Source organism: Hippoglossus stenolepis, chromosome 1 (genome assembly GCF_022539355.2).
Source record: "Hippoglossus stenolepis isolate QCI-W04-F060 chromosome 1, HSTE1.2, whole genome shotgun sequence".
In the NCBI taxonomy this organism is placed as follows: domain Eukaryota; kingdom Metazoa; phylum Chordata; class Actinopteri; order Pleuronectiformes; family Pleuronectidae; genus Hippoglossus; species Hippoglossus stenolepis.
Genome location: NC_061483.1, coordinates 26,863,776 through 26,880,924, shown reverse-complemented (window position 1 = coordinate 26,880,924; position 17,149 = coordinate 26,863,776). Strand labels below are relative to the sequence as shown.

The window sequence follows — 17,149 nt, the reverse complement described above, 5'->3', positions numbered from 1 at the left end:
GTCTGCAATGCTTCTGTGGGGGATTAATTGTGTTGGGTGCTTGGTTACGTCAGGCATGATGTGTGGATGAGTGGGTGGTGTGGGAGGGCATTAGAAACAAACTAAAGGTTTCAAAGGTTCAAACAGCCTGTCCTGTGCAGGGCTGTCATCTTCGTGAGGGACCGAGTGAAAAGATTCACATCATATCACAGTCGTAACAGTTTACATTGTTGGTTCACACAGGGGACACAGTCAGTAGTTTTCAGGGAGTATTTATTCAGAAGAGAGTAAAATCGGTGGATTATCGAGAATTAACTGTGACTATATTTCTAAATCCACAGTAAATATTTTTTTTATAAGTCAGAATTTATTTGCCCCACCTACTCGTCAAACATTAGTTGTAGCTTGCTGAAAACCTACGTACTGTCAGTGTGTGTTCACACCATTAATCACTGGATTTAACCCAGTCATCACTTTTCATAGGGCACAATTTTTTTTGGTAGAAAGTAGTTCTGCCGTGAGCACAACAAAATCTGTGGATTATTTGATTCTAACATGTGATGGACGCAAAACTGAGAAAAAACAAAAAGAAGAAAAATAGCTCAGGATGAAAAAGCGGTGCCACACATGTAGAAGGCACAGACCAGGATGTCAAGAGAGCTTTTGATGATAGGGGCCAACTCCGGTGTCAATGTGCTTTAAAACAAACAAGTGATTTCCGCAGCAGACTTCATACATTATGTCCTGCCTCTGCCTGTGGTGCCACCCCTCACCTGACCCTCACCAGATTTCTGTGTTGTTGTGAATACGTCTCAGTGGAGAATCTCCTGCTGCGTTGTTCATGTGTGAAAGGCAAACTCCGCAGAAGGTCCAGAGCCAATTGTGTGAAAATCCTCAGGGGGTCCTGTCTGAAAATGGTTTACGTGACGGCTCAAACTCAAACTGATCTAATAACTAAACAGGACCTCCCGTCGGTCTGTTCCCTTTCTCCTCCTTTATGAATGAATTGATCACAAAGCTTAATGGCTGGAAAACAGAACACAATTTGTATTAATTCATATTTCCACTGAAAACACAAGATCTGTGATTATTCAGCTTAATTGGCTCAGTGTTTCTGCAAAGTAATCTAAAGGTTTGTAGTAATGGTGAATCGGCCACCTTCACTTCTCTTGAATTTCCCCCATGGGGGCCGATAAAGGATTTTCTTATCGTATCTCATCTCAAAACCTGTATTAATAAAACTAAAAGGCAACATGAGCAGAAAACAGTCAGGGTAAGGTAAGTGGGAAAATACAGTATGTCCATTGTAGTTTGCTTGAACTGACCCTTTAAGAATTACTATGATGTTGGTGAGAATACTCACACATTAGAGAGAGGGAGATGTGGCACAATTAGGCTAAATCAGCCTTTGTGCCACTTTCACTATTCAGATCAGTCTCACATGGCAGAAGCTTGCCCTCTCTTGGTACTGCCAGCCCCAGTGTAAACACAGTCACGTGTTTGTCCATGTACACATATTCAAAGGCAGGGCTGTGGCCCCCCTGGCCACTGACCTCAAAAGCGCTTTGTTCCAGCCATGTGATTTGAAGCTAAGAGAGCAAGTAAAATCCCTAAGTCAGCTGGCCTTCAGAGGCACGGATGGAAAGTATAAAATCAGACGGCTGCTCAGAGAGAGATGTACGCATATTATAGGTGGAGATTGATGAGCTGATTGTAGTTCGTTTGTTTTGCCCCATGTCAAAATCAGTTGTGTCTCAGAAACCAGAAAAGCTTGGAGGCTTGGACAAGTCTTAAAAACAGCAGAATTGGATTCTGGGCAGGCGTATCCTCCTGACAGCAGAACTAATAATCGACAAATGGCTGTGTCAGCGAAAGCATTTATTTTCTCCTGAACTCTGACCTGTGGCCATGGCAACAGAAGTGGAAACCAGGTGACGTTTGTTTCATCTCCCTCCATCATGGGCAAAGTGATAGTCATGTAAAAGTGAGTCCTCCCTCAGTCCCTCATGCTGCTGAAGTACTGCGGTCAGAGGAGGAATGATCGGCCCGTAGATCCAGGAGGACTGTGATATTTCCGACGTTCTTGGCTGGTCACTTTTTTGACCATCAGGAAGTGTTTTTGTAGCTATTTTAGAAAAGAGGCTTCTGTTTGTGGGCAGTTTAGCACAGAGTCTTTGCTGTAGTTGGCAGTTGAACAGTCCATTCTTACAGTATGTCCTTATGCACGATGCAGAGATGGAGACTTAACCATAATCTAATATTGTCATGCCCTGAAGAGGTTGTATGATGTCATTCTTATTATTTTTTAGCCACTTTTAAAACATTTCACAATCTTTGTTTCACAGAGCGTGATATTATTTTGAGATAATAAGAGTTAACACTTTTATTTACAGCTAGCATTTTATAGGAATGTCTGTCAGACAAGAAACAAATATCTTCTAGACGGACTAGCACAATATTTTGTACAGACATCCATGGCTCCCAGACCCGGGGTCAATAATATTGATTTATGATTAAATATCTGCAAAACTAGTGACTAGTGATCAGCTTCAGCTGTACTTTGTGTTTAGTGGCATCAATAAGTTTGCAAGATGTTCCAACATTCGTCAGGTCTTCCCTCAAGGATACGGGGTTGCCAGCTAGTGGAAAAAAACACAATGGGTCCAGTGGCAACCTTTTATATTTATTGTAGAAAAATATACATACTTATATATTACATATTAAAGAAGGAAATTCCATTACACCAGGTTTCATTTTTAAAACATGTTATTAAACATCTGGCATTAGTTTCCATGATTGGTCAATGGCAAATAGTTGAAAAGCACTGTTGGGCTGTTGAACTGTAAAATAACACTGAAGTCGGCTCAACGCTCTTTACTCCGCAGGACACAACGTCACAGCCGAGCACACGCACATTATATCGAGCCTGTGGGGGCAGGACTGATACAGACATGTTTTTTATCATTGGTTTTGAAGCCAGTGGTTTTAAAATGTAAACACAGTAAATTGCAACTTGTAAACCAAATCTGTTTTATTAGAATAAAAAAAATAATATAATGAAGTAGCCTGCTAGACTTAAACGAGTAGTGTGATTCTGTTTGGCCAGCAGCCTGCATCTATGGAAAGCTGTGCGTTAGTGTTAGCGATTAGTTCATCAGTCTCATAGAGCTGGCACGGCTACAGACTACACTCTTGTAGTTTTCTTCTTCCTCTTGTAAGTGACACCATTATTGAGAAGACAATTCCTGAAATATAGGACCATGGCAGTGTCACTGAAAAGAAGTCAGACAAGGAAAGAAACACAAGCTGTGGTTTTTCAAGTGCAATGAGGGGATTATTACCGACAATTTGGGAGCAGGCACTTGGAAGTTTTACCTCCAAATGCGGTGGCTCAATCTGTTGATAATCTAAACTATTGGCTTGTATAAAACATGCCTAATTTTTTGACCACTCTTTTTCTTGCCCCATTCCTGTTGTAGCGATGCCACTGTGTTCCAAGATCTAATCACAGTGTTTTCATAACCAGTAGAAACATTGACCCAAACCACACACATAAATCCTAAATTTTAATAGGGATGAATTATCCTTTAAAGAGAGGATTGTGCTTAACCTCCCAGTGCTCCTCGTGCTTGTCTGGGTGTCCAAGTCATACATCTGTCCAGCAGAGGACTCAGCTGTTGCATGCTGCTGATCTGCAGATGACACGGCCTATAATCTCTATAAGTATGTCCTGTAATTACAAAAAGGAGAAAGAGGTTGATAGAAAGACGGGGAGGGAGGGAGGGAGAGAGAGAGAGAGAGAGAGAGAGAGAGAGAGAGAGAGAGAGAGAGAGGGGGAGGAGAGCAAGATTAAAAGATTAAGAATTCTGCAATTGAACTCTTTGGATGTGAGAAGTTAAGGCCAGGGCAGCGGGATTTCAACTAAATGAAAAGAGGCAAATGGAGGGTTTTTTTCTTCCTTTACTTAACTGCTGATCTTCATCTGTTTCACACATTCTACTTAACTGGCGCTGTCACAGAGAGGAAGAGAGAGAGAGAGAGAGAGCACAAAAGGGGAGGGTACACGCACTGATCACTCCCAGACCCTTACTCAGCTTGAAACACTCAAAGAAAAACAAATGTTGAGGAGTGTGAGCGTAAACTGTGACACGGTGTTCACATCTGCACAGCTGCTCTGCTGGTCGGGAGGGGGCGGGGAGGGGAAGAGGAGCAGTTAACAGGAGCAGGAGGTCAGAGCAGACACATTGCTGTCTCTGGAAGTCTCAGCCGACACCAAGGAGGATTATTCCCACTGGATTGGCCTCCTTGTGAGGCGATGTCTTGCTAGTCAAGGGCAAAGCATTGTGGGTCAACATGAGTAGTTGGTGTCTGCAACATTGTAAATCCATCATCATCTCACCTGACTCGATGAGTGGTGTGTCGACTGAGTCGTGAAAACTAAGATACTCTGTGGTGTGAAGTGTATTTTAGGCGATTGAGTGGTGCAGCAGTCTTTCTTACTGCGCTCTTGTGTTTGTTTTTTTACATACAGACACAAATATTAAAAAACAGACTAGTGCGACTTTTCAGTCAAAACAGCTTAAAAGTCTGTTACATCTGCTCCTGAAGGTCGTCAGAAGCTAACCATTATTAAATATTCAAAAGATATTCAAATCAACAGCCTCACTTGAAATTGAAATCTGTTCAGTCACATTTCTATGGGGCTGGGCAGTATAACCCAAAATTATATAAAATATGTAGATTTTCACATCAGTCGATATCGGTAATTATCACAATAAATATAATATTATGATTTATTTTATAAGTTTAAAGACTGATTTTAACTCCTGATTGAAGGTTGTGGTTGTAAACTCGTCTCTATGAGCAGAGAATGACAAACACTTGATAAACACCATAACATTTTACAAATCTGAGGTCAATCAATTATGTGTGTACTACTCACTGTGCATAAGCATTATATTGACATACTGTATATATTTATATATATATTGAACTTTTAAAATATGTCTATTGATTGCACAATGATGGAATATTCCCAACTGCATAATATCCAATCACATTCAATCAGCTGTTCCTTGCTGACATTATATTCTGATGCTCCAGTCTGTTACTGTTGATTCATCGAGAGCAGAGCTTTTACTGCCAAATCTAAGTGTAACCACTTGCTATCAAAGGTCACTCCTTTGACGTTGAGTGTCTCTGACTGAACCTTTGGCTGACTACGATTGTAGCACTAACCGAAAGAGTTTTCTACGTGACCAACATTGAGGAACTATTGGAGATGTGATTGCACAATGGACAAAAACACTTCAGCACCCTCGGCCCTCTGTCCTTTTGCCACTCAAGCTCTGGCCAAGTGATATGGATTCTCAGACCATGATCGAGCCATGAAAAAAATGCTTCAGCGATAAATCCTAACTTGCAGAAAAAACAGAAGCCAGGCTTGTGTGTTTGCATGTCCAGACCAGATGTGGAGTATGATCTATTATTAAACTGCATTGAAATTTACTGTCAGAGGTCACTGTTGCACTCATTCTCCACTAACTATTTCCACTGACAGTAGTTTGTGTCGTCTTTTCAGATGAGGCTAATCTCTTTACTAGCTGTGGTGCGTAGGTCGATTTTTATGTGGTGTGAGTGTGACTAATATCAAGAAAGTTTGTTGGTGCTGTTGCTGGTTTTCTTTGACTACAGGGGAGTTATAAGGCCAGTGCAAGCTCCATAAAGTCACTGTTGATATTGTAAGTGATTGCAGGAGGTCGTGGGATTTGGGTTTGCAACATGCATAGGTTATTTTTCTTCACTCTTAGTAGTTTTGGTGCGTCTGCTGCGCTTGCAACAGACTATAGAAGTGGAGAGGAGACAGGGTTGTACACGTCCGAAATTATTGTTTGAAAGTCTGTGTCTGTCCTGGCAGATGGTGTTCACGCTGTGGTTGCTTGGGTTTATTCATCATTGTGGATGGCTTAGGTAAGAGAGCTCAGTTATTTAGAAAGCTTCAAGGCTTCGAGGGTGTGTAGGTCCTCTATTCAATAGAAAAAAGAAGCTGAATGTTGTTTTTAAAACTTCTGGTGTGCACATCACTGGATGTTGTTTGACAAAGGGAAAGGAACTTTGAGAGTTAGAGTTGGTTTTCTTGGATAAACATAAAGTCCTGGTGTGTTAGTGTTAGTGGCGGCAGTTGTTTCGTGGCAGTGGGTTTGGGTTTGGCTGAGGTGGGTGGCAGCAGAAAAGGAAGTGTGTGTGTTGAAGTGTTGCCGGATCCTGCAGTTTGGTAGTGGCCACAGTTTTGTCATTGTTGGCAAGACATTTTAAAGCTTGAAGGGGACATTGTCTGAGACACTGAACAATAAACCATGATTTGACTTGTGGCTTATTGCCAAGAGCACGTTGGTAATGTGGCGGAGATGGAGAGAGGTAGCCTGGTGGCGCTAAAATGGACAGCATGGATGTTTGAGTTTGATGTTTTATGAGTGAGCCCTTGTTTTGTTAGCGTCATGCACATGGACGCACACACAGGCAAAATTGTGTTCCACTGACACAATTGGTGGCAGTAATGTGACAAGAAATTTAGCACTATCTTAACAAAAGCACTTAAGAAGAGTGCGAGCGAGCACTCGTGGATATAAACATTTTGTAATCTCAAGCATTGGCTGGATTTTGTATGTCAACCCTGCAGGTAAGGGAATAAATAAGTGGACAGTGTGTTTACAGCACTGGCATGCACCTGTCCTTCTTTACCTCAATCATCCTCCCTCATACTTCTCACTCACGAGTCACGTCTTGCAGTTTGAAGCCCTTGTTTTACCCTCTGCTGCTAAGCATCTCTCACTTCACCTCGACTGACCATGCACATGAAACAGTTAACAAGCAGTGCAAAGTGACTGGTCCAGTCAGTAGAGGTACCCCAGGCCTGTTGTGTGTGGATTGAGCCCAGAGGTTGCTTGGCTTCCCAAAGACGGATGGTTGATGGCAGAATCCCTCGTACTGAAGGATAAACCCAAAGAAAATACACTTGTCAAAGCTCATTAATTCAGATGCTGATAGACTGGTATGCTTGTCAGGTGCTGGAATGGATGTTGACAGTTGGACTTAATATAATTTACCTAATGGCTTGAGGATTTATAACCACCCAAACTCAATTAAATTTAGGTATGATGTGAAAGAGACAGTTACTGAAGACAACCTCAGTGCAGTGTTTTGAAACGGTTTAAAATGACACACCATGAGCCGAAAATTTAAATGTGCCTTCCTCACCGAATCCTCACAGGGTTGTTGTAATGAAAGCCTGATGCTTCTCCTGTAATGGGCATGTCTGCTGTCATTCATCCGTTTGTCTCTGCTCGACTTGGATATCCAAATAAACCTCCTGCACTGAAAAGGTTACTCAGAATCACCAGCCAGTATAAAGGATGTGGTGACAAGGAGCCAGTTTGGACGAGAGATGGAACAAAGTGCTGCTTAATGTTTTTCAACTTTTCTAGTTAGTAGGTAGCAGCTCCAATGGCTCAGTAGGAGCCTAATGGTTGAATTAGGCCACCACACTGTGAATGGTCTTACCTTTCTTCTGCTCTTTTACTCACTTCTGCCTTGTACATTTGTGTTGATACATTGTGGACCTACTGTGTAGATTCATGGGGTCCATCCAATGACAGAATGACTCAGAGAGGGTATACATCCAACTGTATGTGGTCCCGACAGTGTGGCAGACTTTTTACTATCCAGAATTAGGGGTACATAAGACCTGAAAAGGTTCATCAGACTGCCCTCTAGAATATTGTGCAAGGGATGTGTCATTGTTTCCTGTAAATAATGACAATACTAGTAATAGTAAATTGTCAAACAAATGCAGAGTTATCAATGCTGATATGTGTTGCAGATAGCTGGGACAATAAGAGAGAATAAGTTCACGGACAACCACCAGTTAATTGTTTTCTAGCAAAAGCCTTGCTACGTGTTATTGTTGACCGTTGATAAGTCCTAGATAATTTATTTATTGATGTTTGAACATGCAGTTCTCTTGTATCTTTCTTCTGGTGACTTTTGGGAGGGAATATGTGACTCATTTGACTTGCTGGGGCAGCCAGGAAAAAAGTGATGACTGGACTCCCAGTTTCTGGTGAACATTTGAATATGTGATGCTTTCTCTGCATAAATGAAGGTTAAAATACGAACTGTTTTCACACATTGACACCTTTCTGACTGACTGTGTCCTTGCCTGACAGATCCTCCTGCAGGGGAAGAACCCAGGTGTGGTGTGGGAGTACACTCTGCCTCGCACAGAGAGGAAACCTGACTACAGCTGGGGTGTGGTGCGCTCTGACTGCTCTGCTCCGTGCGCTGGAGGTGAGATTGTGTTTGAATGTCGGCCGATACAAGTTTGTCTGAGTGTCTGTAAGTTTTTCGTATATCAACTGAACTTTTTCTAAACCCCTCCCTTCAGTGGTGATTGTCCAATCATAGCCAAGCAAACATAGCAAGGCATAGCAAGAGTTTTTTTTATTTTTAAAACCAGAAACAAAAGAAGGAACGGAAACGTGTTTATCTCTTTCAACTTAAGCAAGTGTGGCTAATTCCAATATCAGACAACACAACTGTAGAAGTCGTCAGATCACAGTGCAGTTCACACGGCGTAATTTGCCGCCGTGTGATCAGTAGTCTTGCAGTCGTTGAATTCATACTACACGACTGACTCGACTAGTAACCCCCCGACCAGGGTCTCTGGGCTCCAAACGTAGTTTGCATCACGATAAACCTCTGACACTCATCGGCAACTAAAAATCGTGCAGCGTGAACAGTCTTAAAAAGTTTACTACCTACAGTAGAAATATAAGTTGCTCTGTTGTGCTTCTAATTAGACTTTTATACTCAAGCAACTCCAGTCGGCGTTGCTAATAAGAGATTAGATAGTAAATGTAGTCAGATTTACCATCACAACACATCTGCTCTTCAAACAGGTTTACATTGGAATATCATCAGTGCATGTGTACAACACTGAATGTCTTCCTGGAGATGTTAAACTATTCTCTGTGACAGCAGGGTTTTCACTCTAGCTTCATTGAGACATTTAGATCAGGTATAAACACTAGATGACCAACATGGCCTTCTACCATTTCATCAGGTAAATTTACAGTCTTTTAATCTGTCTCTGTCTGAAATATAGGACCCATTGTTTCAAAAACTACAAAGTGGTTGATCTGCCACAGTAGTAAACTGTGTGTGAAAACATTAAGTGTGACAGACAGTACAACAGTAACAGTGAGTGGTCAGATACAATATAAGACAGATAGAAACGTGCATGTTCATGTGAGTGGATTCAATCTGTATGTTTGTGCGTGTATGTGTTTTGTATTGTATTGTACATGTCCCTCTGCTACTGTGTGTTCAGGAAGTGTGTGTTGAGGCTAATGAAAAGCACCTTTGTCACCTGAGAACTCCAGACTGTGTTCATCCCAAAAGACTCTCAGCAACCCCCAGTGTGTGTGTGTGTGTGTGTGTGTGTGTGTGTGTGTGTGTGTGTGTGTGTGTGTGTGTGTGTGTGTGTGTGTGTGTGTGTGTGTGTGTGTGTGTGTGTGTCTGTTCTTTTTAAACAATGTCTTCATTGAGTTTTCTTTGTACAGACGTCAGCATTATCATGTTGCAAGTTTACACACTCACATACTCATTCTCTCTTTAAATCTCCCTTACGTTTAGAGCCAAATTTTAACATAAAACACATGACAATATCAATCAATGGTACCTCTAAGAAAGTAAAGATAAACATAAACAAAAACTTACATCATTGCAGCGACTTTCCAAATCATGCCTCCACCCCCTCTGGGCTTTACCACCACTTTGGTTCTTTAAGTGGGTTTGTCCTCGGTTGTCCTCCTGGTGAAGATCTCCCTGCACCATTTATTCAATTATTAAATGTTTTCCAGATTCACTTGTAAACATCCCATTTGTTTGTCATGTTAGTTTCTCTATTGACATACTTTGCACCATATTTTTGATCCAAGCACAGTTATGTTTGGTTCCAGTTAAAAGCTTCCATTTGTTATGCCTGTTATTTACAAAAATGAAAACATTTTTGATTCATTGTTTCTTTCTTAGGTGTTGAAATATCATCTTGGAGTTTGGTTGAGCAACTGGATGTCCTCATTTTGTGTCACCCCTTTATATAATGCATTAAAGTTCCTTGGGGTTCATTACATTGAAAACATTTGTCAGAAATATTAGTTATATTATTTCAGTTTAACAGATTACATACTCTAAGTCCACATCAACCAATTATATTGAAGTAGTTTTAAATTAGTGCTGGCTGTTTGTGTCTGAGCCTCCTCACAGGCTACGTTCCAATTCTTATTTAACATGTCCCCTTTTAAATATGCCCTCCATGCTTCCAGTTTAGATACTGAGGATTAATTTAAACCTAATGTAAGCCAATGGCACTATATATTAATACAGTCATCCCCTTAGTACTGCAATCCTTGCTAATAATTTCTTCCACAGGTTTAATTGCAGGAATTAGCAGAGACTAGTTATGCAAAGAATAAATGAAACTCCTCCATTGAAGACATTATAAGACATTTTAATTTTGGGATGTTATATATGTACAGAGAGAGCGATGTCCTCAAAAGTCATTTGAACCTCTTCTTTATAAAGACATACTTTAGTGAGACCATTCTTTGTTCATAGCTGGAATCCAACATCCATTTTTCCTGCTTTAAATGAAATTAATATAAATTAAATAAATTTGACCAAATTGCTACACGGAGTTAGATGTTTTCATGTCTCCTCGCCTCATACCATGTGGGCAGTATGGATAAAAACATAATGGTATCTGAAAAAAGCATTCTTCTTTTTTCTATAGTGTCAGTGAAGACATTTCAGAGCCCTTCTATCAAGAACAGAGACAAACAAAGTCCAGGACACTTCTTATTCCATTTATGTGTTTGTGTTCTGACGAGTCACCAAATTCCACCCAAGCTTGTTTCATGACAGACAAACGGACTGAACACAGAGATTTTGATCCCTGACATTTACTAAATGTAACTGAAATATTAAAATAGACCGAATCAACAAAATCAACTCTCTCTCTCTCTCTGTGTCTCTTTATCATCCACTCTTCCATCAGGTCGTATCTCCACTAAGGCGATCTGTCTGCAGGACCAGAAAGTTCAGGTCAACTCCACCATGTGTAATCCGATCTCCAGACCAACACTGGGCTCCCACCTCTGCAACACACAGCCCTGCCCTTCATAGTAAGTGCTGCTGCTGCTGCTGCTGCTGCTGTGTGTGTGTGTGTGTGTGTGTGTGTGGGGTCAGGACATCTGTGGCGTGTATGTTTATGTTGCCAAATTTTCAGGCACTGTTTATATTATAGGCATGCGCACGTGCGAACACAGACACACACACACACACACACACACACACACACACACACACACACACACACACACACACACACACACACACACAGTGGTTTAGCAGTCTAGAGACTGCCTGTGGTCCATTTGCTGTGGCCAGCCACCACTCAGCTCTGCCTGTGTTCTACTTGCTCCTCTCTTCTTTGCTCACTCTCTAATTTCTCATCTTTCTTTCCTTTTTCCTCTTTGAGAAAACACAAGAAAGAAACTTGCAGTGTTTTCTCCAGCTCTATTTCCGTCTCAGCGTTAGTCACATGATAATAATACTGCAGTGATATAACTAAATATTTAATTCTTTTTAACTTTAGTTAGAGACATCTATTTTAAACATCATTCACTTTTTCAAAGGAATATCAACCTTGTGCTCTCAGCTCTAGATTAAGCGGAGGTCAGAAAACAATGCTCACCACTATCATTAGCATAAGTAGCATTTCATTTAGAATGACATTTAAATGACATTAGAAGTTTACATTGCACATGTTGGGGATGTGTGTTGGCATCCCTACACCCTTTATACAAGGGTGTAGGAAGCAAAGCAGCAAAAATGTGTTTAGTTGTGATTAATTGTTTGATGCAATGAAAATGGGGTGAAACGTCTTCATCGACAGCTGAGTGGGAGAGAGTGTGTATCGGTAAGACCTCGATATTGCACTTTAATCCCCCAATCACTATTGTCAATGTTCGTATCACGGATATTTTGGCTTCATTTCTGGATAGTGGGAGAAAGTGGATATGTGTCGTCCATCTTTATATGGACGTCTGTTATTGTCACAGTGAGCGTGTAAGCCTGCTGATGTTAGCATTTGGCAAAAAATGTATTTGTCTACTTTGGTTGGAGGTTATGGTCAAACATTTCTTAGATGGGTGGGGTTCTGCTTTGGAATATGGACTTTCGACCTCTATTTCTAAAATCTATGTCTCAGTGTCTCATGTCCGAGCCAAGATGATCTCTAAAGGCCTACGCCCATTACTGTGCATCACATTTTTGACTTATGCATGACAGACCAAATAGTTTTTTACATTATAGGGAGGGAAAGTGAAATTGTATTCGACAACTATGTCAAGGACAATTAGGGAAGATAACAATTTACTTTTATGTGCCTCACAAATACATTATACATTTTTCACAACTACATATTTTTGACAAATTTATCTGCAGTGGATTTAGGTCCCCTCTTGACCCAGGGCCCAGGAAACGTTGCCCTGTGTTCCCGTCACATTGACAGCCCTGCCTGTCAGAAACATTTTATTTCAGTGGAATCCCCAGACGTAAAGTTCGACAAACTGGTTGACTGTTTTTGTCATGAAGTAAATACAGGATGATGTTTCCAAGTCAGCAGTGGATTTTTCACTCAAGCGAACACTTGAGAATAAGCAAGGAGAGAGAAAAACAAAGAAAGACAAGGCTGAAGGAAACGAGGGAGACATCAAAGCCAACCCAGCGTGATTGTTGCTTTCTGTGAATATCATCCGTCTCGTATATTTTCAGCCAAACGCTGCATGACTTGTAGCGAAACCGTGTTCTAACTCAGTTGTCTAGACGTTGTACTTAATGGCATTTCTCAAGGAGACTTGAGCATTCAGGCCAGTGCAGAAAGCGAAGGAGGAAACCAGGCTGAAGTTCAGCAGAGTCACAAGTTGCAATGACACTGAATAAATGGCCCCTCTCCTATGTAGGCCTTTGGCTGAGGGAACTGGAGCTAACTTGATTTACAGCGCTGCTCCAAAGAACAGGCAGGGAACTGTGTGGGGTTCAGTCAGAGTGTACACACAGACACACACACATACATGGCAGCATGCACATTTACAGTTCATATCCACACAAGTTTTTTTTTATGCATGATGGTGACATACTCAAACCTTGAGGTAAAAATATAAAAACAAGCTGCTTATGTCTGGTGTTAATGATGTTGTCATTTTCGTCCACCATCAGCCAAGCTTCAACAAGTCCAGACCAAACTTTGTCCTGTGTTGGACAAGCCAGACAACTATCGGTTACGCCTCCAGCATAAAGCCTCTGTTTCTCACCAATTTTCCCACCACCCGAGAGGGCATTTCCTGCCCCTAATCTTGGGCATACCATTTCTCTTATCTCGCCGAAAGGTATTAAACAGCCTCATTGCATGTCCTGAAATCCCCCCCCCCCTTTTCTGAGTGAAGGAAGTGGTATAGTCCAGTCAGCTTCTTATGTGTACAAACCAATTTATGGGCTCTGCACAGGAAGACAGTTGAGTCGGCTGAGTGGCATTGAAAGCTTTAATGACAGCATTAAGACCTCCGGGATGTATGGGCACGCATGCATTCAAGAGCCCAGCAGAGAAGAGAAAAATCGACAATGAGGCGGGATGTGTGTGTGTGTGTGTGTGTGTGTGTGTGTGTGTGTGTGTGTGTGTGTGTGTGTGTGTGTGTGTGTGTGTGTGTGTGTGTGTGTGTGTGTGTGTGTGTGTGTGTGTGTGTGTGTGTGTGTGAAGGGGGAATGTGAAAATGCCTGCTTATCTCTGCAGCGTGTATCTCGGGTGCTGACAGGCCTGTCCATGTTTTATTGTGCAGAGACGGCGAGATTCCCACAGGGCCCGGCCAGTCTAGCCATGCAGAGGCAGTCAAACCCCCCTCCTTCACTCCCATCTACCCCCTCGTGCTTTAGACCCGTTTTAAACTGTCACTCAACATATTGGTGTCTGTCTGTAGTGTTGAAGCACTTCCTGAGCATAAAACAGGGATGCGAGGAGAATTTTAAGGCGTCAGTTCAATCCTCCAGCTCAGCTTGCAGTCAGAAGTCATATTTCATAGAAGTTTGTGTCCTGTCTTGCTTTGTCCACTTCCCAGCCCCCATCACCAGTTTCTACAACCTCTGTATCTTCCTCCTCTGGAGTTCCATCTCTGCTGTTTGAAGTTACTTTGCTCTTTCTCGTGGCAGCGGCCATCTGTAGACTCGCTTACCACAGGTCGGGGATTTCTCTGTGTGTCAACACGCAGCAGCATAGACGGACACTAGCGAGGCACATTGTACCTGTGCCAGAGAAGATGAGCAGAACAAAATAGAGACAAAGGATGTGTGCAGACGATGCTGACCAGAGCCTGTATTTATTTGACAGTCAAACTGAAGAATGCTCTAAACAGCCAACTTGCAAGTCAAATTTTTCTTTGCTAAAAGTGAAGAATGAGATGGATTTATAATGTGACTTCTACTCACAGCAAAGTTAAAGAGCAGCTCTTGAATGACAGCATGAAGAAAAAGATGTGGCAACGACATGGTAAACACATATGTAACTTTTGTCATTCATTTTATATTTATATTAAATATGTATATTCCCAACATAACAATTTATATTTGTGGTAAATAAACATATTATTAGGGATGAAATAACGGGGAATTTACTCGGTGGGAAACAAAGAGAAGGAAAGTGATTCTGGTAGATGGGTTCAGACACACGCTTGAGCACCACATTGGCAACAGCACAGCAGGAACTGAAGTTTGCAAATCAAATCATTGTTTGCACTGTTAAACAAAATCAATATTTAAAAAAAAAAGAGAAATAATGGCATTGTAGACAGCAACAGCTTCAACACTTTAACTACACAATTCTGAATTACACATATTTGGATGACATATTGCTGAGTATCATGTCTCAGACAGTGTTTGCTCTCCTCTGTTTCTGTTCTGCAATGTACTGGAACCGACTGAGCACAGCCCCTGAGGCCTCTCATGTGTGTTAAAAAAGATCTTAAGTTTGGTTTTACAAGTATCTGTCCCAGAAATCTAACATTTCACCTGCAGCAGTTTAATAAATACTGGCCCAGGTTTACATTCAGACAATTAACAGGCCTTTTTCAGAGCAGATGTGTCGAATTGTCACAGTAAGAAAAGGACAGGCGTGACTAATAACATTAGCGATGGCTGAAGAAGCTGGTCGAGGTAACACCTACAGTACACATGTAGAAATGTTCAACGAGCTGTACCAACATCATGGAATACCAACAATGTAATGAAGGAAGGAATATAACTGAATGACTTTACTGGAAAAGAAAAGACAGCAGGGCTGAGTATGCAAGTAAAACGAGTACAGATGGTAAAGTTCACCAAACTCCAACTCGAATTTGAAAAGGATTTGTAAAAATAATCATTTTTGGTTCTGTAAAATTACTCAAGAAAAACCTACAATCAAACTGAATATTAGTTTAAGAATAGATGTTCACTTATTGGTGGAAACCAGTCTGCAGAGCTTTCCACAGCCTCTCCTGCAGAATTCCACCCTTCCTCCTCAAAATATGTCAGTTATTGAAACATTTCAGAGATACAAATTACAGCTGGGTCAGTGGTGGTTTGCAGCGAAGCAGAGTGGCACTTCAGCCACTTTCCCCTAATGATATATTGTTATTTATACGCCTGGGCAAAAAAAAGCAAACAGTCCCCGAGCCAAAAATCCCAAACCGATGCTTTCAGGTCCCGATGGTTCACATCTTTCCCTCTTCCCAAATTGCAGTTTTGTCTGCGGCATTTGAAAGAGAATGAAAGCATTTTTTTTCCCCTGGAGCAGGTCGGGCAGGCGTGGAGGAATGGTCTTTGCGGTGGCATGTCGTCCCAGAATTGGACTGAGCCATCTGCCCATCTCTCCACGTCCCTCTTCTAAGCCTGTGGTTGTCAGACCACTCATTTGCTGTAATCTCCCCCCCAGTCAGAGCCGATGCCAAGACAGAAGCTATTTTCGAAGCAGCAGTAGGCTTTCATCAGCGGCAAAGCAGGATTTCAGAGACACGTAGGGAGAGGAGAGGTAAAAGTACACTGAACTAAAAGAATAGACATGAGGAATAAAAGCATGAACAGGTGAAGAACATAAACAAAGAGGAATGAAATCGACAGAAGAGAGAACTGAAGGATTGTTGACCACATCTGTCTGTGGCCTTATTTCATGTTGTATATTGCGGTTGGCTCTGTAGCCCTGGGACCACTGTAATGGAGAGCTGTTTATACAATATGGTTTCCGTGTTTACTTTCAGATACGAATAGTACTGAGAGAGATGGATGGATATGGGTATATATATATATTTCAGCGTCTGTATTTTCTTTGTATGTAGTTAAATACCACTTTGACCAATGACAAAGATCAATATGTGAAAATATTGTGCGTATTTAAAAAGTAGCAGGTCCAGGTTTTAATTAAGCAGAAAGGGCAGAGCTGAGAGCGCTCACTGTTTGGAGCTTTAAATGATAATAAGTGATGTTGATAGCACTCACTGGTAATTTAGGGTGAAATTGTGTTTTTGTGTGCGTGAGTTTGTTTGGACCTAAAAGAAGTGCAGCAGATTAGAGCTGGGACCTGTGGTTGGCTCGTCTGATTAGGAGCTCCGTCATGAGGCTGGTTTCCCGATGACAGAGCTCCACATGTTACATGAATAACACATGTACAATTCAGCATTTTATTCAACCACTCACACCTACCATTTTTTATATTGATACTATCTGATGCAAGCACTCCATGTTTCTTTTAGTCTCCTCACTCAACATCTCTCTCTCTCTTTCTCTCTTTGTCTCTGCACAGCTGGGCGACAGGCGACTGGGGCTCGTGCAGTCGCTCGTGCGGAGGAGGCCAGCAGACGAGGACCCTGCGCTGCCTGAGGAAGGTCACCTACCAGAGGGAGGAGGTGGTGGCTCACTCCCTCTGCCCCGTCATTTCTCCGGCCCAAGTCCAGCCCTGCCACACCCAGGCCTGTCCGCCGGAGTGGAGCACGGGATCTTGGTCACAGGTGGGTTCGCAGAAGAA

At 41.9% G+C, this 17,149-nt stretch overlaps 1 protein-coding gene across 2 annotated transcripts in view; it reads left to right on the top strand.

Annotated features, from left to right (window-relative positions):
- The window catches only part of adamts18 (ADAM metallopeptidase with thrombospondin type 1 motif, 18), a 58,513-nt gene that overhangs the window by 35,183 nt on the left and 6,181 nt on the right, over nucleotides 1-17,149 (top strand). For both annotated transcript variants that reach the window (XM_035160512.2, XM_035160514.2), the window contains 3 exons: nucleotides 8,205-8,325; nucleotides 11,096-11,222; nucleotides 16,928-17,132. In XM_035160512.2, coding sequence (XP_035016403.2) covers nucleotides 8,205-8,325; nucleotides 11,096-11,222; nucleotides 16,928-17,132 — 453 coding nt within the window. The remainder of the gene's footprint in view (nucleotides 1-8,204; nucleotides 8,326-11,095; nucleotides 11,223-16,927; nucleotides 17,133-17,149) is intronic.